This window comes from Bacillus rossius, chromosome 8 (genome assembly GCF_032445375.1).
Source record: "Bacillus rossius redtenbacheri isolate Brsri chromosome 8, Brsri_v3, whole genome shotgun sequence".
Taxonomy (NCBI): domain Eukaryota; kingdom Metazoa; phylum Arthropoda; class Insecta; order Phasmatodea; family Bacillidae; genus Bacillus; species Bacillus rossius.
In genome coordinates this window covers 56,919,294-56,943,225 of record NC_086336.1, presented here as the reverse complement: position 1 = coordinate 56,943,225, position 23,932 = coordinate 56,919,294, and the positions used below count along the sequence as shown (strand labels likewise).

The 23,932-nt window shown below is 42.5% G+C and overlaps 1 protein-coding gene across 6 annotated transcripts in view; it reads right to left on the bottom strand.

Annotated features, from left to right (window-relative positions):
- The window catches only part of LOC134534986 (transcriptional activator protein Pur-beta), a 92,541-nt gene that overhangs the window by 33,962 nt on the left and 34,647 nt on the right, over positions 1–23,932 (bottom strand). Inside the window, exon 1 of one of the 6 annotated variants that reach the window (XM_063373775.1) lies at positions 19,552–20,029. The exons of 4 other annotated variants lie outside the window; for them this stretch is intronic. In XM_063373775.1, the coding sequence (XP_063229845.1) occupies positions 19,552–19,633 (82 nt within the window). In that variant the 5' untranslated portion in view covers positions 19,634–20,029. Of the gene's footprint in view, positions 1–19,551; positions 20,030–23,932 lie in introns of those variants that run through there. One more of the 6 variants, XM_063373774.1, reaches the window with a different exon arrangement.

Genomic DNA, 23,932 nt, shown 5'->3' with positions numbered 1-23,932 from the left:
CTGATCCGACAGTATGTATAACTATTAAAGTAAGTAATGAATTTGTTGAATATTTTCACCCTAGTTATTTACTTGTTTCAGTAATGGTTTGTTACACCAAAATTTAATTAGACAAAAGTTTAACAATAAAAAAAAGAAACATTAATTCAATAGAGTACGTGGTAAGGAAGTCTTATTTATTTCATTTCAACCCCCAAGTTTTTTCAACCCCTTGCAGTAATGGCTTGCATTATAAAACATTTTTTCAGACATTGGTTTAGATACAAATGATAAGATTTACAAACAATGTGAACGGATTCGATAGTTTTTTTTTAATTTAACCTCTTTTTTTCAACTCCTTGAAGAAATTATTAGTCTAATCAAAAAAAAATTTAAGGACAAAGTTTTGGATAAAATATATAAGATTTGCACAATCCGAACGAGTTTGATGGTGTGCCTCCGAAGGGAGTTATGATTAATTTTTTATTGGTGTAAATTAATTAATCCAGACGAAAATTGTAGATAATAATTTAAGGTTTTACATTAAAAACAGAAACGATTTAATAGTGTAAATGGTACGGAATAAATTATTTTTTTTTTAAATTATACCCTTTATTTTTCAACCCCCTGCAACAATGGCTTGTCTTATCAAAGGTTTTAGATAAAAAAAAAATTGAGATTAACAAAAACAATCGATACGAATTCGATGTCGTTATTTTTTTTTGTCCTCCAACCCTTGTTTTCTTCAACCCCTGAGTTATGGTTGGTCGTATCAAAAATGTATTCCGACAAAAATACTTTGGCATTACTCCTATGAATTATACGTTCAAACGGATGTGATATTTTCCATACTATGGGAGTTAAAGCAATGTTTCTGTTTTTTTCAAAAAACATTCCCCATTTCTACCCCCTTGGTCGGATTTGCCCATTAACGAACTCGACTACTAGATTTTATGTATCAATTAGTTGCACCATGGTAACAGCTACAATAAGTAGTATTTCTTTGAAACTTATCTAAACGACCTTTAACGCTAATCTCATGAAGAATAAGCGTGAAACTATTTCCTTCCTATCTAAAGACAATTTCTAAAAATCATATAGAAAATACTGAAACTAAATATCTGTATATTATCTACTTTTGTAGATGTATTCATGTGTCTACGTGCTGGTGCCGGGGTACGCCATCATGGATTGTGACGTCACGGCCCCCATATTGACTAACTCAGACCTTCCAAATTAAAAGAGTCCATGATTGAAGAACATTAAATAAAAAAAAATAGAAATTTGAAATTCTAAATTCTCCGGTCGCCATATAGGATGAAACTGACCCCGGCATGCATATTGGATGTCCTTACCCAGGCCTCCGTCTTAGATTCCGCCATTTTGTTTCCTAGAACTTTCCGCCATCTCGTTTTCCGTCATTCTGAATTATATTACGCCCGCCATATTGAAATTCCGTAATTATTATCCAATAATCGGAAAACAATTACGACCTTACGTCAAGGACCTTTAAGTCCTCGTTTCGATTCCCATTGTTGTCATTATCGCCCTTTCTATCTGGAAAGGATTATATTTCTTGATATTTTTATATCTAAATTATTGCTAATATAGCTATTACACGCTACACTGCACTATACTCACAACACTAACACGCGCCAGGTAGCGAATGGCAAGCTGAATCATTCTGATACAAACACATTACTCTTGGGGGGAAAAATTATCCAAGATCAAAATAAAAACAGCGGATAGGCAAAGTGAATAAAAATGAGACCTGCAACAAATCTAGGACCGCGGAAATTGCAAATAGGTTTTTAAAATGCTGGCGTCGCGTCGAAGCGAAACGAGCAAACGCCAATACTCTGGAAAATAATTAAATGTTTTGTAATATGATGCAAAACCATTTTTTTTACTACTGGACAGACAAGGTAAATGAATGAATTAAACAGGGATTAGTGTCTCGTCGAGATCGGGGTTATTAGACGATAAGGCAAACAAAATATAAATACGAGAAGCAGAGAAATAAAATAAAATCAAGACCGACGGTAACAGCTAGGCAAATGGACAGCGAGACTGGACGTAATTTAAATTATTTTAAGAAAAATAATATATAAATTATTATAGACTAACATTGTTAGCATATTTACAATATAGAAGTATCGATTAGTATTGTATTAATACTATTTTAACAGGGCTAGCTGTTGGCTAGCGTAATGAATATGAATGAAGAGCCTTGAGGACCTGCAAGTAACTAATTTTGAAACAGCGAGTAATAATTATTATAAACAATGTTGCAATTGTCAATCATGCTTACTGAAATTTATTCTCTACGATAGACTATATGATTATTTCGTGGTCGGTGCCAGAAAGTTGGCAGACGGTAGGTACATACCCACTACCAACAAGTTGGTACGTCCAACACCACGGTAGAATACCATACGAACTACGTCCACTTTTACTACCCATGTGTGTAACAGAAGGTATACAGAGATTAGGCAATGTTGAGCGGGCTTTGATTTTTCCCCAAGAGCGCTGCGCGAGACAAACTGAAAGCCTTTGGCAACGGAGAAAAGGCGTAAATGGAGATGACGGACACTTGGCGGTAAACTAATTACATCCGCCGGGTATTGGCGCCAGACACCGCCTACGCACGTCTGATGCCTGATGACCTGCTCAAAATGTAGGAGGGAGAGAAGCGATTAAGAGGAGAAAGGAAGGGGGTGGGGGGCTTGAGCTGGTGCAAGGCCACAGTAAATGTTATGGCAGTAAACTACCCCTCCCCCGCCAAAGAGAAATGCGGGCGATCAATAAGTCTGGCGAATGGTTCCGAGAGTATCCGCCACGAGCGCTTCGAGCAGCGCCCGTGCTGCTATCCGGTGGCGGGAAGCGAACTACTAGTGACTTTTCATCGGCTGTGAAGATGGCGCGCCACACTGAACTTCTAAATTCCAAAATGGCGCGGAAAAGAAATAAACGGGAACGGATAACGGAAGCGCAAAATATTTGCGTTTCACTATCTGTCCGCCGATTCCACAGTGCGCGGATACGTTACAGTTGGCCACCAATGAGATTGTTCCACGAGTGCGTAGACGTGAAAGTTTATTTGTTACGCAGTGATGCAATACAAAATGTTCGAGCATTTAATTACCGATATACAAGAATAACACGGCCGAGGTTTACATATTGAGACATAACATATTATCCATTTATAAAATAGTCAAAACACAAATGCTGATTTGACTGAAAATGTTTAACTAGGAAACCCCACTTAGCTGACAGTGTTTCTTGTTTCCTCGTTCTTCCTAAACTACAATTTTTTGTTTCTATTTTCTTTACGGAACAGTGTTTCGGTCGATGATAAATCTATTACCAACAATTAGTCTTCACAAAGAAGTCAAGGCGGGAAAGAACAGAGTTAAACGCAAGGGTGAAAATACTGTCCAATGAGGGGGGGTTTATGACGAAGTATTTCAAAATCAATCCTGCTCTAGCACAAAACGGCACTGAACTCATTACAATGCGTTGAGCATACGACGAAGGTTCGTGAAAAATTTAAATCTACAGAAATACGGAAAACTTAATACACTTTTAAAACCGTCAGATTATTTATTTATGTTTGACAAAATTCATACAAGGCTTTCGCGAATTTCAGTATATTTCTGTAAACGTTACGGTAAATTTACGTTCATTTCTGACTGACATTTCCAGTTCACCCATGGTTAACGTGGCACACGTTCACTCCACACGCGAGTATGCAAAAGAAAAACGAGGGAGAAAAAAAACTAAATTAGTCATCGTTAAAAGGATATTCAGAACGGGAATAAAAGTGTTTAAAAAAACACACCTCCAAACCATAACCAGTACTAAGTGGAAGTAAACAGTGACGAGTTATTAATCGACCAATTATCGTTAAAACCTGTATGAACATTTCTTGCCGAAGGCTATCTAACCTGTCCAAAAACTAGAGAAAAAAGGGGAATAAATGCATGGCGTTTAAAGAAGGCAGCATGAATACCCTCTGTCATATAACCCCCCCCCCTTTTTTTTTAAGGTGAGAAAAAAACAAATTGAGAAACTGTTCTTGGCACCATGCATTCGTTAATTTTTCTTTAAATACAGAGACTTCGCTAATCAATGACAATGTTTAACGCCGGAAACTTTGATATATATGAATCCATACTTTTAGTTAATTGGGCTTTGGCTACCAGCCATTTTAAGCCCGACAATATCAATGTGTTTGGATTGTAAGTATGTGACGATTACGTTAATACAATCATTTTTAACCTTAAAAAAAATTATTTCAGGTCCTCATGGTTGCTAAAAAAATTCATAATCAAATTAGTCTGACCTTTTCAAGTATTCCCAACAGAAAATTAAAAAAAAAAAAAAAAAAAAAAAAAATTGGCAGATACTTAAAAAAAACGCACACTAAAATACAAAACGTTGAGCTGTTTTAAACCAAAATGGTTGCGATGTTTGTCTACTCTTACTGTAACAAAGCTGACTAGTCGGGCGTGCATCGAAGGAAGTGTAGAAACGCGCGGCCGAGCTCGCTCCGGTAGGACGACTGTCCGACACATCACGCATGCGACAGGTCGATAGACAGCCCCGTGATGGACACACGGCTGTTCCCTGCATCAACACCCCCCCCCCCCCCCCCCCCCCCGGGGAGCGTTCCGCACTGCCATGCCAGTACAGTACACTCCCGATTATTCGCGAAATTAAGTGGCAGGACCACCGCGGATAGTGAAAAATCGCGGATAATCCGCAAAAGAGCCGAAAATGAAAAAAGAAACATTAATTTCAACTTAAAAATCTAAAAAAAAATTATGTACAGTAAAAGTTACAATTAACAGTAAAAATCTTAGTATTTTACTGAATAATTAAAATACAATACACAGGGTTCTTACAGGAACTTACAATTAACTTTCAAGGACTTTCCAAGGACTTTTCAAGGACTGTACAATAATTTTTCAAGGACCACAGTAAAAATAAATTATATTAGCTACATCAAATTTTTACTTAAGTAAGTCAAATTAAGTTTAGTTTCGCAACATTTCTATTTCTGCTTTTGTATTTTTAGTATGTTAAGTATGTTTTTCTACTAAATTTAATCCCTACCTAAAAACCTACGTAACATTCACACAATACCTTAGTGATTTTTATATTCTTCTAACTTCTCGCATAACTGTCTGTTTACTTCAGCAAGGGATGCAGATTTTTCTTTGGCTGTTCTTCGAAGGCTGTTGGACTTTGACACCATGGTTAAACTACCGGTTGCTTCCGCCTGTTCAGAGAACCTATCAGCTGATTTTGTGAGTTCACAAATATCTGCTTCGATTCTTTGTTTCTTGGTCTTGAGTTCATCTATTTCATCTGTGATATTTTTTCGTTTTAACTTCTGCTGTTCTGTTTCTTTCTTGCGCCTTTTCTCTTCCAAAAAGCTTTGCCATTTTTGGCGTGCGCTTGCTGCTGAAGCTATCAGATCATTTGTAATGTTTACATTTGAGACACCACCAACAGATATAACATGCTGACAAATGATTCTCTGCGAAATTACTGTACGGTCATGCATGTTTTCTACTTCAATTTGCCTGTTAACTGAGAAACCTCTCTCAACAGAGGCTTGTCCATGTGACAAAATCAGCAGCATTTTCATCACACACCATAATCCTACGTAGTTGGAACTAGAGTTTGCACTACCAAATAACAATGAATCCAAACGGTCAGCTTCAGGTTTGAAATTTCGAAACTGTGATGACGAACCAAACTCCAGAATAAAATCTTTGTAAGCTGAAAGTAATGCATCGCAGTCTGTTTCTTCAACTCGCCCTGCATCTACCAAAATTTTCAATACTAATGAAAACCGGGTAGTGCAAATTTTTTGGTCATTCATTTCTCTAGGGTCCAAACAACTGAGGTTCCTAACAACAGAATATTGTAAAGGACACTTGTTCAACAACTTTTTCACAATTTCCAAGAGAAAATCACGACATTCCATTCGTAACTGTATAATGTCACGATCCTTGCTTACATTCTTGTGAACCAAATCTTTTACTCTATTTTCTGCAGCAAATCCTAAATAGACTTTGGTTGCTGGCAAATGGTTTTCTTTCTTTGCAACTTCAACTCTGACAAGTTTGCCACAAGAATTTGCATTCTTCATAATATCATCTTTGATAAACCTTTCCATTAGGCTTCGCAGCAATTTCAACATATCTTTCCCTAAAAATGGCAGAACTGGCTTATCAGTTTGATATGCTATCAAAAATGGTTCCACTTCTTTGGCAATTGACTGAAATACTAGCAGTTTTACAGGCGTGAGTGGGTCAGCTGCCGCTTCTTTGATGGCCATGAAAGATTTGGTGTTGGGGTTGGGAACATTTTTGTCTGTTATAGACTTTACATACTTGAGCATATGAGGCCACATTTCAATAGCACGAGCTGCAACTATCGAATTCTCTATCCACCTAACAGCACAAAATTTTAAAGGAAAAAGAGTACTACTGGTCACATTCACATAATCTTCCCTCCTAGCTGGAGAGTCCTTAAAAAGATAATACATACTTGACAAAATTCTCTCCACATCCCAGGTAGATGAAACTGATCCATACTTAAATGCACCATGAAGTATGTGTAACCCACAACTGCCAGTTTGTATCACTGTTTTATTTGTGTCTTTCTTCAGTTGATCACAAACCATGTCGTAAAATTTCCAATTGACATTTGGACCATCCATGGAGAGCTGCAGTAAAGGCATGCTGGGAAGAAAAATTTCAGAACTGAGTTTTTCATACGAACTAAACATGTCTTCTGCAGTTGCATGTCCCAAGAAACTAGAGTGCATATAGCATGAGACGACTTTGTCGGTATCCCAATATCTAATATGGTAATCCAATTGCTTCTGATGAAGTTTTCGGTTTAACACTCTCGTCAAAAAGCAGAACATACGAATCTTCCTTTCGAATTTTTTCCATGAGTAAGGACCTAAAATAAGGTGCTATCCCAAAACAACACATATAGGCACACTTTGTTTCTCCCAACGAAAAGCCTTTGGCAACACTGCTATCAGGAAACATTTGTCTGAACAAGGGCCCAATATCCTCACAGGACTTGTATGAAAAATGGTTACTGCATACTTTAAGGGCCCACAGAATTTCTGCTTTTAAAGTGTCCTGGCCAGTAATAAAAGAACTAATCAGGCCTACCTGCTGATCTTGAGAATTCTGGATATCTGGTTTCACGACTGCTAAACTTGTAGATTGGCCATCTTGTGAAGGCTGTTTACCACCGAGATATACTTGTATTCCAAGTTTTGGCTTCTCACTTGCCAGAGCGACATGTTTCTTCCCACCCATATGACTCGTTAACGCCGATACACCCATGTTACTGATATCGAAAACACTACTACATAAAACACATTTGGCTTTATTTCTGTCAGTCGTTTTTTGTAGCCATTTACTGAATTTTGGGTTACGTAACCACAAATCGTTAAAAGTACAGTTTCCAGGCATTTTGAGAAAAAATGTTAACAGTATCTCTCAAGTTGCATAGGTACATAAAAACACCAAAAGCACTATCAAACACGTTGAAGGAAAATAATAAGAGAAAGTGTGAAAAAATGTAGTTTTTACATACGACAGCCGCAAAAATTAAATCAAAATGCAAACAAATAGGCTATTTGATGCAAATATCAAAGCCGGCAAAAAAATCTTTTCGCAACTCGTAGGAAGTATAAACTAAAAACGAAGTCGGAACTGATATTAAAACATTTCTAGAAATAACACTTTTCCCTTTCCAATCACTCCGACAATGCCATACAATTACAGAAGCATGTAAATCCGGAAAAAGTACAAAGCAAAACCACCATCTTGCATCTAACTTCTTTTGTTTGTACCACATTTACCATACTATACCATATTTATCCTGCATATTTTAAAAATCGATACCAACACTACCACGCGATACCACATTTACTCTTGTGTACCAAACTATATCCAATAACACAGTTACGCAAAGCATTATTACGCACCATAACCGATAAATGTCGTTGCCAATAGAACACGAGAAATTCCCAAATCCATTTTTTTTTTTACGAAAATTCACTCGGTTATCGTCTGTTCACGTCAAGCAAATTATATTCTAGAAATAAGAAACAAATTATGGTTTTGTATTCCTAAGCTAGGATTTTAACGATGGGAAACTAACTGGAATATTATGTTACCTGAAAATTCAAGGACTTTCGAAGGACTGGATTGAATTCAAGGACTTTTCAAGACCTTTTAAGGACATGGTAAAAGTTCCAGGACATTCCAGGACCGTACGAACCCTGAATACATTTCAGTGATGTAAACAGAAAAGTGCTCGGTACTTACTTCGTAACAAGGATACAGTACATACTCAGACTTCATTAGACATTTAAAAAGCACAACTCTTTAAATTTACAACTTTTTGAAAAAAATCACTTGCTCTTGTTTCTTACTTTGGAAACATTTTTTCTTAATTCTTGATTGAATTTCAGCAACATAAGTTTTTCAGCCAACTGCTCATCGTCGTCTTGTTCCTCTAAATAGTGAAGCAGTCCGACGATGTGTTGCAAAGCCGCTTCGTGAGTCATCTGCGCCTTCGCACTGTATACTGCACACAATACACTCGTCAGAGAGTTCAAATTTGCTCACTTGTAATAAAATACAGATTTACATATGTACTGTATTTTTTCGTAGCATGCGCGGATAATAGGGAGCTTACTGTACTAGTAGTTTTATTCGAGCATTATGGCTCGTCGCACACGCCATGTTGGTTTTTTGTTTGTTTTCATTTTCCCGTCATTTCTATTATTTAAGGGCTATTCTGAAATTTCAACTCGATACTTCCCTTTGAATTTGTTGTTCCGTCACTAATAGTGATACAATGGCTGTAACGAAGAAACACTTGCGCGGCTTTTTACAACCATTATATTGTTACACTTGGTGAGGCTAGGATAGGCTAGGTTAAGTTAGGTTAGGTTATATTACGCTAGGTTAGGTTATATTACGCTAGGTTAGGTTAGGTTAGGTTAGGTAAGGTTAGGTAAGGTTAGGTTAGATTGTGGTATTTCGGCGTTAAGGTACATTTAAGAAACGCACACAAATTCTTTCAGTTGTTATTTCGGCGTTGTGGTACACAGCAGTTTTCTAGCTGTCGGCGTTGTCAATTTTGACATTCGGCGTTATGGTATTTCGGCGTTGTGGTAACGACCCCAGCCGATCACATACACAAACAGAACGACCGAAGCCAGCACTCAGATCAGAGAAGGCAAGAAGCACCCGGTGGTAGTGTTGGAGTCACTCTTATCTCTCAGCTCACTCTTAATGAACACAACTTTCAGGGTGACTGCTGGAATGCTATTCGTGACAATGCAAATTCCGCTCATTACGGATGGTTTAGGAAAACTATCAAGCCACTGGATCACCAAAATACAGGCCATCAATGTGACGGAGTCTCGGGATGTGCGCCAAAATGGTGCGTCCTGGGCAGTTGCAACAAACATGAGTGACCCCTTTAGTTCCATTAGACCAGACTGCGTCATTTAACGCCATTAAATATCCGTGACTTCGGAAGGCACAAGTTTTATATGCAACAAGAGGGTGTCGCACACTTTTTACGACTGTGGACCGGTGGGGAAAGGGTAGGGGTTGGAATTATTAGGAGTTTATTTCTATGGCCAATAATTCCGCGGGGAAAAAAAACCTTTTACCCAGAACACACATATATACATATTGTTATAGTTTTTGACGTGACGTCTAATAAATCGATGAACGCCGGCTGCAGGCACGAAAATTTGTCCAGTTACGCACATTGTCCCGTTACGCACATTGTCCCGTTACGCTCATTGTACGCTTGCGCCGCATCTATCTCTCTTCCACTCGATAGGAACAACCATCGATTTGACTTTTTCGAGGCACATTAAACTTGAAACACTCCCATTAGTTTCCTACTTTTCCTATCATCGTCCTCTCTTTAACAGAATAACACAGATTGGAATAAGTTAGATAGCAAACATGTATAAAAGTTATAGTTAAAATAATCTGTTCGTTAAAGTAATAAACATATTTGAATTAATGAGTGTAAATAAAAGTAAATTTATCAATTCAATTGTAGACTTCATTTCACTCCTTTGTATCCATTCAATAAAAATGATTCAATTTTATTCATAAAAGTATGCAATCATTTCATCAATGTTTTGTTATGACGTTGTCACGTTGAACTATCGTCCGTAAACCGAACTTTACAGACAACCAATTTTTTTAAATATATGTAACAGTATCCGATATATAATTATAAATTGATATCCGCCCTGAAAGAGAAACATGACGGCGCCAGGCCGTGACGTAAGACCGGACTACGGCGGCCAACAGGTGACGCCCACGGTGAGCTAAGGTCTAAATGCGGTGCGGTACAATCCTCCCCGGGCTCGCGCGCGGTGCAGTGCATCACTCGCTCATTTGCGATTAGTGATGCTTCATAAGGAAAAACATTCATGGGTAGTGGATTTCCTTACATTGAATGCAAAATACACAAGACAACATACAAACTTATACAACCTTCAGAAACGTGTTACGTCTACAGCTGAGACACTATCATTCCTTCCACGTGCCTGTTTACCCCGTTCACAATAGAACACAAGATTTAAGACTGAATCCGAAGTAGTTTTCACGAAGAAACCGTTATGTGTAACCACGAATAAACCTTTATGTGAGGTGCATTGTTATAAAAAAAAATTGTTAACACTCTAGCACTTATGGTTTGTAATTTCGTGACAACTTTCCGGGTAAAACTGTTAATGTTAGTTAGAAAGGTTCTTCTAAATAAGAATAAACCGATGAAAATGTAAAACAGCGGACGACATGGCTACGTCGAAATGACGTCCGGACTATTTATTTCCTAGATGTTCGGTTCAACATGAAGCCAGTCAAGAATTCGGACAGCGTCCACCCACGCTGTCCTTGTAAAAATAATTTAAAATAGCCCCGCACCTCTCTTTCCGAGGAATACCTCGACTACTCAAGGGTTCAAAACCAGCCCACGGTAGGATACATCATATCATGAGCGTCGCAAGGATATATATTTTTGGGGGGACTTGAATTGATTTAGTTGTTGAAGAATATACATCCCCTGGAAAAAAAGCGGGGGGTCCGGGGGTCCTCCCCCGGGAATATTTGGGGTTTGAAGGTGCAACAAGGTGGTTTTTAGGCATTTTTCTTTCCTAAATTTTAAAATTATAGTTGGTTGCAATATATAATTTATTTTTTTATAAAAAAATATTTTCAGAGAACAAATTTGTAAAAACACAGTTAACATATCTGCTGGTGCTATATCCACACAAAATCATTAATTTAAACATCAGGAGAAACTACGAAACTAAATATATTATTGGAGGGGACGAAATTGAAGACTTTTTTATTATTGGGGGGGACGAATCCCCCCCCCCCCCCCCGCCCCGTCATCCCCGGTTAAGACGCCCATGATCATATAATATTTCTGCGTTGAATTTTTTTTTATCCCGCCAAGAATGACATTTGGCCATCTCCGTTTAGCCTCGTGTTACTAGCTACTCCCCTGCGAGTTCACTTGTTGGAATAACTCGCTCAATGTTTTCACACTGCCTTGTTAATTCGGAGCTCAAATTGTTCTGTCAAGTAAAACTGAACATAAGTCTAGTTTTTTCGCCACTAGCTTGCCATTGCTGTTTTTTTTTTTCTGTAGATACCTTGAAGTACATATTGTAAAAACCCATAAAAATTGACAAATTAATAATGTAGGATTATCCACGTTGAAAATAAAAGGGCTGGACAATATCAAAATAAATCAAAATCATGGCAAACTTCTTGTGAGTGAATTAGGCACCCAGTGTAATCGACGCTTTCTGAACTTGTGATGTCACGCTCATACATACAGATTTTTTTTCCTGCTGACGAGTAGCTTGTGAAATTGCCCAATGTAATTATGGCTTCATGTTATTTGCACATTAACACAATGTTTCGCCCCCCTCCAAATACAGCTCGATGTAAATGATATGAGAGAGAGTAAGTAGTGTGACCGCGAACCTGCGTGCTGTTACGGGATAACGCCCGCGCGAAAGTAAAAGGCTGCGGTCGGCGTGACGTCACGCGATGGCGCGCTAACACGTCCCACAACGGTCCTGGCGCTGTGACGAAGCGGGGTGCGTGGGAGGCACGCGGCAAGGTGAGGTAGCGCTAGTTCGCCACGCGGCGACACCTGCGAGGTAGCGCTCGTTCGCATCGCCGCGACACCTGCGAGGTAGCGCTCGTTCGCCACGCAGCGACACCTGCGAGGTAGCGCTCGTTCGCCACGCCGCGACACTTGCGAGAGGTAGCGCTCGTTCGCCACGCCGCGACACCTGCGAGAGGTAGCGCTCGTTCGCCACGCCGCGACACCTGCGAGAGGTAGCGCTCGTTCGCCACGCCGCGACACCTGCGAGAGGTAGCGCTCGTTCGCCACGCCGCGACACCTGCGAGAGGTAGCGCTCGTTCGCCACGCCGCGACACCTGCGAGAGGTAGCGCTCGTTCGATACGCCGCGACACCTGCGAGAGGTAGCGCTCGTTCGATACGCCGCGACACCTGCGAGAGGTAGCGCTCGTTCGCCACGCCGCGACACCTGCGAGAGGTAGCGCTCGTTCGATACGCCGCGACACCTGCGAGAGGTAGCGCTCGTTCGATACGCCGCGACACCTGCGAGAGGTAGCGCTCGTTCGATACGCCGCGACACCTGCGAGAGGTAGCGCTCGTTCGCCACGCCGCGACACCTGCGAGAGGTAGCGCTCGTTCGATACGCCGCGACACCTGCGAGAGGTAGCGCTCGTTCGCCACGCCGCGACACCTGCGAGAGGTAGCGCTCGTTCGATACGCCGCGACACCTGCGAGAGGTAGCGCTCGTTCGCCACGCCGCGACACCTGCGAGAGGTAGCGCTCGTTCGCCACGCCGCGACACCTGCGAGAGGTAGCGCTCGTTCGATACGCCGCGACACCTGCGAGAGGTAGCGCTCGTTCGATACGCCGCGACACCTGCGAGAGGTAGCGCTCGTTCGCCACGCCGCGACACCTGCGAGAGGTAGCGCTCGTTCGATACGCCGCGACACCTGCGAGAGGTAGCGCTCGTTCGATACGCCGCGACACCTGCGAGAGGTAGCGCTCGTTCGATACGCCGCGACACCTGCGAGAGGTAGCGCTCGTTCGCCACGCCGCGACACCTGCGAGAGGTAGCGCTCGTTCGATACGCCGCGACACCTGCGAGAGGTAGCGCTCGTTCGCCACGCCGCGACACCTGCGAGAGGTAGCGCTCGTTCGATACGCCGCGACACCTGCGAGAGGTAGCGCTCGTTCGCCACGCCGCGACACCTGCGAGAGGTAGCGCTCGTTCGCCACGCCGCGACACCTGCGAGAGGTAGCGCTCGTTCGATACGCCGCGACACCTGCGAGAGGTAGCGCTCGTTCGCCACGCCGCGACACCTGCGAGAGGTAGCGCTCGTTCGCCACGCCGCGACACCTGCGAGAGGTAGCGCTCGTTCGCCACGCCGCGACACCTGCGAGAGGTAGCGCTCGTTCGCCACGCCGCGACACCTGCGAGAGGTAGCGCTCGTTCGATACGCCGCGACACCTGCGAGAGGTAGCGCTCGTTCGCCACGCCGCGACACCTGCGAGGTAGCGCTCGTTCGCCACGCCGCGACACCTGCGAGGTAGCGCTCGTTCGCCACGCCGCGACACCTGCGAGAGGTAGCGCTCGTTCGCCACGCCGCGACACCTGCGAGAGGTAGCGCTCGTTCGCCACGCCGCGACACCTGCGAGAGGTAGCGCTCGTTCGCCACGCCGCGACACCTGCGAGGTAGCGCTCGTTCGCCACGCCGCGACACCTGCGAGGTAGCGCTCGTTCGCCACGCCGCGACACCTGCGAGGTAGCGCTCGTTCGCCACGCCGCGACACCTGCGAGAGGTAGCGCTCGTTCGCCACGCGGCGACACCTGCGAGGTAGCGCTCGTTCGCCACGCCGCGACACCTGCGAGAGGTAGCGCTCGTTCGCCACGCCGCGACACCTGCGAGGTAGCGCTCGTTCGCCACGCCGCGACACCTGCGAGGTAGCGCTCGTTCGCCACGCCGCGACACCTGCGAGGTAGCGCTCGTTCGCCACGCGGCGACACCTGCGAGGTAGCGCTCGTTCGCCACGCCGCGACACCTGCGAGAGGTAGCGCTCGTTCGCCACGCCGCGACACCTGCGAGAGGTAGCGCTCGTTCGCCACGCCGCGACACCTGCGAGAGGTAGCGCTCGTTCGCCACGCCGCGACACCTGCGAGGTAGCGCTCGTTCGCCACGCCGCGACACCTGCGAGAGGTAGCGCTCGTTCGCCACGCCGCGACACCTGCGAGAGGTAGCGCTCGTTCGCCACGCCGCGACACTTGCGAGAGGTAGCGCTCGTTCGCCACGCCGCGACACCTGCGAGGTAGCGCTCGTTCGCCACGCCGCGACACCTGCGAGAGGTAGCGCTCGTTCGCCACGCCGCGACACCTGCGAGAGGTAGCGCTCGTTCGCCACGCCGCGACACTTGCGAGGTAGCGCTCGTTCGCCACGCCGCGACACCTTCGAGGTAGCGCTCGTTCGCCACGCCGCGACACCTTCGAGGTAGCGCTCGTTCGCCACGCCGCGACACCTTCGAGGTAGCGCTCGTTCGCCACGCGGCGACACCTGCGAGGTAGCGCTCGTTCGCCACGCCGCGAAACCTGCGAGGTAGCGCTCGTTCGCCACGCAGCGACACCTGCGAGGTAGCGCTCGTTCGCCACGCCGCGACACTTGCGAGGTAGCGCTCGTTCGCCACGAGGCGAGTGTAGCGTCGAATCCATGGTCCATCACTTAAACAATAAATGACTGCTCGATCGATAAATAGCATGGTCGGTTGCTTTTGTAAATTTTGTATTTAACGCAAGTACGCGCGAAAGGTTATTACACCGTGGAAAAGAATTAGCTGCATTGAAAAAAATCATATTTCAGTACCCAAAAGAAATGAAATAGAATTAAGGAGAAGAGATGTTAAAAAAAACTCACACTGCAAATTTTACCACTATTTGATCTTAATTGACTCTCACTATTGAAATGTTCGTTACCTCGGATCCGTGAACAGCCGAATCTCATCACGCCACACGAACAACGCGAGAAACGTGGCCCGCGGCAAGTAGCGAGTAGCAGCCACGCTATGTTCCTACGGTTCCGAGAAACCGCGAGGAACCGAAACAAGGATTGTTTGACATGGGTTTCGAAACTCGTTTCCACCTGACCCGACTTATTAAAATTATCTTATGTGGTTCAAGGTCACTGGGTTAAGCGCGAAACTTAAATAATTACACCTCTGCTATTAATGGTTTTCAGTATTTGAAAAAAAAAAAAACATATTAAATTATGTGACCACAATGATATTTGACATGTTCTCCTCCCCCCTCAAATCAAGAGTTCCTTTTTAAGTAATTGAAAATCATGTACCAAGTTTAGTTTCCTTTAATAAAATATACATATATGACTAATAAATCATTAATAGATACACCAAAAAATACTAGTTTATTTAACTAGTGCACATATTTTCGCCTGTGCATTTAAGTAACTATGACCTAATGTTTTTCTCACTTGGGATGTTAACTTTAGTCTTATCTAGAATTATTCGCGACTAAGCAAAATTCTTCAATATCTATACGCAGGAAAACTTCGGGGCAAGAGCATAGACACTAGAGTAGAAGTTAATTCTCTAACACCTCCCCCACCCCCCGGGCCAGCACCAAAAGAGTCCACGCGATGACGCCATGGCAACGAAACTCCGTGGAAACTCTTGGGATGCAATATGTGCTGTGTTGAAACACACAAGAGAATAAAATCCACCAGTGGCACTGCGAACAACCAAATTCGCAAACCACAGTGGCAGCGAGTTCAGAAAATGGAATTACCGAACTTTATAATATTAGTGTTTTTAGCCTTGAAAGTTACGACCAAGGAATTATCCGTTCAACAACGGTGGTTATGTCTATATTAACTGTTTCTGATTCATAACAAAATCGCTATTCGTTGCTTTATCACATTCCATATTTACCAAGCAACTCATTTCACAGGAGAAAAAAAAAAGTACCCTACTACTGGCACAACTAAGTTGCAAAAAATACACAAATACATGATCTGCAAAATCAAGCATGTAAAAATAAGAATGAAAATCAATATCGTAAAAATATTAGAATTTACACACAAGGCTGAGAACTGAAAAAACGATTCTTGAGAAATTAAAATGGGGATCATTGTTGCGGGTGAGGTTGAAAAATTGATTGCACTAGCAAGTCAGTTAATTGGCTGAAGAACAGTGAAAATAAAATAAAGCTATATAATGTTAAACCAGGGTATTCACAAAACCCACAAACAGAAATTTCCCGGGTTTTTCTAGACTTCTCCAGGTAAAAGCTGAGAATTATGCACAAAGAGATGTTTCTTACGTCACACTGCAGGCCATCATTTCAGATGGAATTCGGCTTTGCATTCCATAAACTACAACTCTGCTCAAAAACACGTTGCCAAACAACATTGCAAAGTAAGAGGCTGAACCGAAACACAAAGCAATCCAAGCACAGCTAATGGGTTAGCGATACTGAATAAATCTACCTAAACATTTCACTGAGATTCTCTTGACAAACATACCTTTCTCTGACCATTCCCTGATGCCAGACAGCCTGTAAACTGTTAAATTAAGCACAGTGAAGAAAAAAGTGTGCGTGTACTCATACATGGGACAGAAGTTATTCCTTCTTTTTATGGTTTTAATGCAATAATATATGTTGAAATTAACCTGCCCACAATACGTATTAAATTTTGGACGGCTAAGTTTAGTTTGACGAAATACACTAAATTATAACATAGCGTTCGTAATATTAAAGAGTACCAACCCGTCATGTGACACTCCTGGTGGAGTTTTACCTCTAGTTTTGGTTCTGGGCGCGCGCCCTATCTGTGTTCGCCACGGGCTCGGGTGGTTAGCTTGAGCCGCTCCTTTGTTGTGACGCGCTTCTGTTAGCGAGATCTGAGTTCGCGGGTGTTCGGGATAGTTCGCGTCAGTTCGGGATGGGAGGTTGGTGGTTGGGGTCGATAGAGAACGGCCGGAGAGAGAACTAAAAGTTTGTGTTTCTCGTAGAGACTCGTCGGTGAACAGCAGACATGGAAGGTGCAAATAAAGTTGCATGATAATATTATTATTTTTTTTAAAAATGCTTGCTGGTATAGGCAGCCCGAGCTAACTAAAGAGTAGCAAAGCAGTTTGGCAGTGAAGTAAAATACTGCCATGTTTTGCTTGTGGCTACGAATCTTAGTTTGGCTATCTACGAATGAGTTATCGGCGATATTTCTCTGGAAGAAATGTTTTTATATCATGCTGGAATTCGAGGAAATGTCGTCGGTGGTCGCCAGTCAAACTGCAGGTGAAGTTACGAGTTTTCCCGATGCTGTGCCTGGCTTACGTAGGCATCGCTTCAAGCTGGTTTTTACTGCCACGAACTTTCAGCTGATGTTGGTTAAATTGCGTGACGCAATTTAATATTGCTTTCCTGATGCAGCAAAAATGTTTTTTTTTTTTTTTTTTTGCCTTTTGAATATATATGTTTCTCTCTCGTATTGAGATATACTGGGCAGATTTACCGAGCGCGACATAAATTCATTTTACGCGAATGTTTTGCCTAGACAATGTTGTGAAGTAAACTGGTCCTGCTGATCAATTAAGTTCTTTATGACTGGTGTTGCTACAAGAGCTATGCGGCGGCCATTTACTAGTGGCTGGTTCTTCTGAATTTCCCTGATTCAGATGGTGTAATTTTTTTTTTTTTTTTTTTTATCTTCGTACGAGATCAAATACGAAGGCCAGGGCGGCGAGACTAGATGACACTGCAATGCAACCTGTGCTTGGTTACAAATGCTTGAATTATACATTCAAACAAAGAGTTTTACATGAATATACAGTAAACTGACAAGTGGTTAAATAGATGGTCACATTTCTTTGGAACACTAGTTAGTGAAATAGAAGAAGCAAATCATTTGTGACTTGAGTACAAACTTATTTTTTTTATTTATTTGTAATTAAAATTATTTTGAGCTACATTTGCAGTGTTGGTAATTAGTGTGGTCACAGCTAGTAGAGAATTTACAATTCTCTAGAGATTTGTTCGTCATTTAGGTGATGTTATGAGTTATTTTGAGAATTCCTCAACATTGGTTACAGTACATATTTTTTAAGTACTCACAGAATTGAATAAATTTTAGTAGTAATTCAGAAAAGAGTACTAATTTTAGTATTTAGCTGTGTTTATATATTTTCCGTATTCATTATATTAAAACAGCATGTTTAAATTATTTACATGGTATAATAATATTATGACTATGGAGTGATTAGCTGAGAGTTACACATTATATTATTATGTGATAAAGTAACTTTTAATGATTAAATATTATGCGCGTTCATGATAGTTATTTAAATGAGACTGTATTAATATTTTGATGTTTTAAAAAACGCAGAGGTCTACTTAGAGGTTATAAATAAGCAAGTTGTGATTTCATTTTGACATAATATATAGAAATTCGAAAACTATTAATATCTTTTTTGTGAGTTGGTTAAAGTAATTTTTTAAGTTTTGTTGAGCATATAAAAACTTTTTTTTCCTTTCGTCCTTTTTTTCACTGTTTCTGCTTTGTCACCTAATAGGTAGAACGATGTTATGTTGTTACTCACAGCTGATGTTTGTATAGAAGTACATACTTACTTGAAATTGACGTTTGCGGGTTCGCATGTTACAGACAACACGGCTGTTGTATGTAAACAAACAACATGCCTTCCACCATGACAGCTGTGAGTAAATAATCAATGGACAATGACGTAAAACTGACACTAATACAAATCGTGCCTCCGATAAACAAATAATATTTAAAAGTATTTTTTTATTACCAAAATCAAGAACGGTTTTTATGATCGTAAAGAATAAAATCTGAGTGAGTAAACAAACAACATGCCTTCCACCATGACACAGTTGTGAGTAAATAATCAACGATGTAAAACTGACTTATAAAAATCGGGCCTCCAATACAAAAATCATTCATAAAAGTATTTTTTTTTTTTTTTACCAAAATCAAGGACGGTTTTATGATCGTAAAGAATAAAATCTGAGTGAGTAAACAAACAACATGCCTTCCACCATGACACAGTTGTGAGTAAATAATCAACGATGTAAAACTGACTTATAAAAATCGGGCCTCCAATACAAAAATCATCCATAAAAGTAATTTTTTTTTTTACCAAAACCAAGAACGGTTTTATAAATCTGAGTGAAGTTCAGTTTCTTAAAAACAGTTAACAACTAAACGTACATGCCAAACGAAAGCACATGAACGTGGTACAGCGTATCGGCACAATAGCGAACGTGACGAAGGGGGAAATGCGCGGGAGCAAGAGTGCAGCGCGGCTACGTCACTGCCGTGACGCGCGACACGTCACGGGTGTTCGACCACGCGCTCACGTACCTGGCGGGTGCCAGTACTGGATGCGCCCCATCTCCCAGGGCGCCGCCGCCGCCTCCGACGCCTGCTCGTCGCTGGACGCCATGTCGCCGACTCACATGGCACCGCGCCGGCCGCCCCGCGCTGACTGGAACAGCTGTCGCCGGCGCCCCTCCAAGCGGCCGCCGCGGCCATTCAACAATCCCGCGCTCGCCAGCTTACCGGGAAGCCGCCGCGCGACTCACCTCGCAAGAATGCACCGAGTCCCCGCATGGAGGGGGGCCGCGCGGAGGGGTGTACCGCGGCCGCAGCTCTTGTCCTCATCCCTCCGCCGCCCCCCTCCACTCTCGCCCCGGGACCTTGTCCGTGACGTCACGCGGCCCGCAACGTCACGGGCACTGAGTCAGCCGCGCGCTCTACCGGGAAGTGGCTCGTGACATCACCGGCCCGACGCGGCACGCGCGCTAAATATAGCCGTTATGCGCCCTGCGTGGCCGCGGTAACGGTGCACGCGCCTCTCGCGGCTGGCGCGCTCTGTTATCACGGGCCGGAACTACGGCCGGCCACGCGCCTTCCTCCCGCTTCCTCTTCCGCGCCTCGCACGAGTGCGTCTGCAAGGGTTTTCCGACACCATCTTCTCGTCTAGATACGGTCATTTCGACTGTCGACGGGGACTCCGGATAGTTCAAACCTACAGGAGAAAATAAAACTTATTTATGAAAATAAGAGGTTCTAAACATCAATACAATTACAACTATTTGTGGGATGTTTAAATCACACCGAAATTTCAATAGTTAATTACGATTAAAAATTCAGCATGAAGTGAGCTTTCACGTGCTGTGTGTTGATCTCATACAGCATCTTAATTTATCACGGGTAAAAATGTAAATTAATTTGGATGAAAGAGCACCCCCCCCCCCCCCCACACTTGTATACATGGTAACAATATTATTTAAATCTGTGCACTGAGTGATGTTTATTACAACCACAATTGGAATTTCAGCCTTACGTATTTAAAAAAAACACACTGCTCAAAAAAAAAAAATACTTGACGCACTAGCGTTATAACAAGACTTGATATAAATTACAACATGCGAGTCATAGTTTTAAGGGTTAGCGATTAGAGCTTGCAATTTGTCTATAAACAGTTTTACTAATATTTCCCAGGCTTGAAATGGCAATTACTCAACACACACCCACCCACCACCACTCAAAATCAGAAATCAAAATTCCCTGACAGTAAGTTTGAACGCTGGCAAGTATTTTCGGGACGCGACACACCGCCCACGGCGACCTTGAAGGCCGGGCCGGGCCGGCACCCAAACACACGCTCGCGCGGCAGACAAACGGCGCGAGGGGCCTTCGGGGCTTCCCGGAGGCCGGCGGCGGTGACTGGCGCGCCCCGAACCATCGCCGAGGGTCCCGCCGCTTCCGGGCCGTCCAATATAGCCCGCCCCCGCCGCTTTCTCCCCAAACAAACCGGCCATCGTCACGCTTTTCAGCGGCCAACATTTCATTTTCCGAATGTAATCTGAGAGCCAGCCTCACGCGCATACGTTTATTTATACAGCTGTTTTCTTTGGGTCGTATTAATCTGTATACTAACCAATCAATACGTTGGCTTGGCAAGCGATGGTGATACAAATTTTTTCCCCCTAAAAAATAGTATTAAGAAACAACAAATAAAAATAAAACAATCTAAGAAGAATTAACGTGAAACATATTACAAACTTAAAATAACTTTTCTCAATATTTCTGTGAGAACATCGTGGCTTTGTTTCGTAGCTCAATATACATACGCAAACAAAGGCGGCTAATAATACACGTCAGATTTATGCAGGGCGTGTAAAAAAATGCCGCGAGTCGGATACAGTTGGTCCTAACTGAGAAGAAAAACCTTTTTACCCAGCCTTTCAGAAATTTAAAACGGTGAGGATTTTGACATTCACGAACCCTACATTCTCTATCACCCATCCCCCATTCCTACCCACCGAATCAGTTTTCCCTCGTCCCTTTTGTCCAGAACTTTAGTTACGTTACAGGAATGAAATAACATACCGGCACATTGCTATTACATGTATATACAGTAGACTGGTGTGGTCGCAAAGCAACGTCGTGCGAGCCAGCCACCGTGCTTGCAACGCTTCCTGCGCCGGCAAATAAATCCCAACAGAAAAAAAATAGTTACGAACAGTGACGCGGGACGACAGAGATAATGGAGTGTATTCAAACAACTGTGCGAGTAGTAGAGCGTTGAGGAGAGCACGAACGTACACTTGAGTCCACAGCCATCGTTTTTAAAAGCAAAAAAAAAAAGCAGCAAAGGGAACACTAAGAAAATATATGCAAACCAAGGCCACCCGGCCGTCCGCTACAACATTCCAGCCATCTTCGTGACTTCACCGCATTAACACTTAAAAATAAAAAATAAAAAAAAACTTCAAAATTAAATTTCTGGAGAATGATGTAGCCGGCCACAAAATACTAAGAGTCGGGTGTTCAGTGCGATGGTTGAAAGATAACACTGAGTCATAAATCTGCCATTCTATGTTTTACCAGTTGTCTCTGCATACTGCATGCATAAAAACAAACCACAAAATGTTGCAGTACACGATATTGAAGATGAGAACAGTATTTTTTTTTTCTGGGAATACGCGGAAAACTTCGGGAACCGACAGTACATTGTGATTATACAAGAACGTTTCTGTAACCAATTAACACTAGGGGGCGCTTCCACTACGGTGCAAACCTAGCAAGGTGTCTGGTTGGTTAGATTCAACTATAATATGCTTCCTTCAATAATCCAAAAGCACAATTTTTTGCTGTTCGTTTGGAAAAGCTAGAGTTTGCAAAAACAAAAAATGCTGCACTTACAGAAGCAAAACAAGCATTTTACATGGGATATTTTTATATAATTTCAAACATTACTTCAAAGGAAAAAAAAAATTGAATATCAAAGATCACGCCATATGGCATAACGTAGGTGGACAGATTGTGAAAAAATAATTATTTCTCAATTGGAAGAAAAAAATCGGCTATTGAAACGTCACAAGGGTTCCAACATAAAAAAAAATAATTGTGTGAGCCGCAATAAATCAAACCCGGATCGGCATAATCGAACCCAAGAAAGCGTTGCAATATGAAACATTGTTGTAACATTGACAGTTGCCGGACGCCACACGAAATCAAGCTGTATACGGAGACGTGACGTAACTCAGGCGGGAAGGAAAACTGACTGCAAGAGAAAGAAGAGGGGAGGTGCAAGGCGTAAGGCGGCGTGACAATGAATGGACGGGTGAGTCAGTTCGGGGCGATGAATGAAGAATCTGTCGTGGAATCAACATTGCCGGAGGGGGTACGGAGTCCAGATATGAAACACGGTTGGAGAAGGGAGAAATAAAAAAAAGATTGGGGGAGGGGGGGAGTACAACTCAGCAGACGGAGTGTTACTCATCGGTGACAACGCCGCTATAGTCGAACAGTGTTGCCAGATGTACGTCACACATCCAGTACACACTACCACAATTTGTACCAAGTACCACAATTGTATCATGGTGCACGAAAAACAAAAAAAAAAAATCCTTCACAAAAATATAGTTAACTGAATCAAATATAACAAGTTATCTAGAGTACATCCGACTCAGCACAGTGTATTTTTTGTTTATCTTGTATTCTCTCCCGTTCTGTTTACACTAGCAGCAAATGAGCTCCAGCAGCACTAGACAAAGGTGACCATAGTGTATTATAGCAAGTGCGCTTAAAAATGAGTATTTACACAATTCTATACACACATACACCCACACATACACAGTCTGTTCATAGTACATACTTGTTTATCTTCAGCGTTGGTTTACATGTTTGATGCGTAGTTCAGGTTTGTTGTCTGCCTGCATTTATCTGTCTCGACGTTGTCCACTGTGTTCGTCTGTGTTGTATTATTTTTCATGACTAAGTTCCTTTAACATAATTCTTGTGCTGTCTGATATTTAGAGTTGAATATGTCGTCGTCGTGTTGTCAATAATACTTGTTTAGCTTCATCATTGGTTCCGTTTGTTCGACATCAGCTGATTCAGTCTTGTTTTCCTGAAAATTATTTTGATAATTTTTTTTTAAATTTTTATTCTTGGCAAATAGTGCAATGGCGAAAGTCCCCGTTATAAATTTTAATTTTATCAACTGTGTGCGTTGTAGAGTTTTCGTCCAAGGTCACAAAGAGTTACATACTCAAACAGTTTTCGTTTAGTGCATATGCCAGTACTGCTTTGATTTCTCGCTTGCAGCGCCACCTACGCAAAATGCGAGACTCCTGAGCGTAAAGAGTTTTGTGTTCTACAATTTCCTAAGAGTGAATCTGCAATTTCAGTTCAACGTGCGTTTCGTTTAAAGTTTATTTGTGGAAGTCCC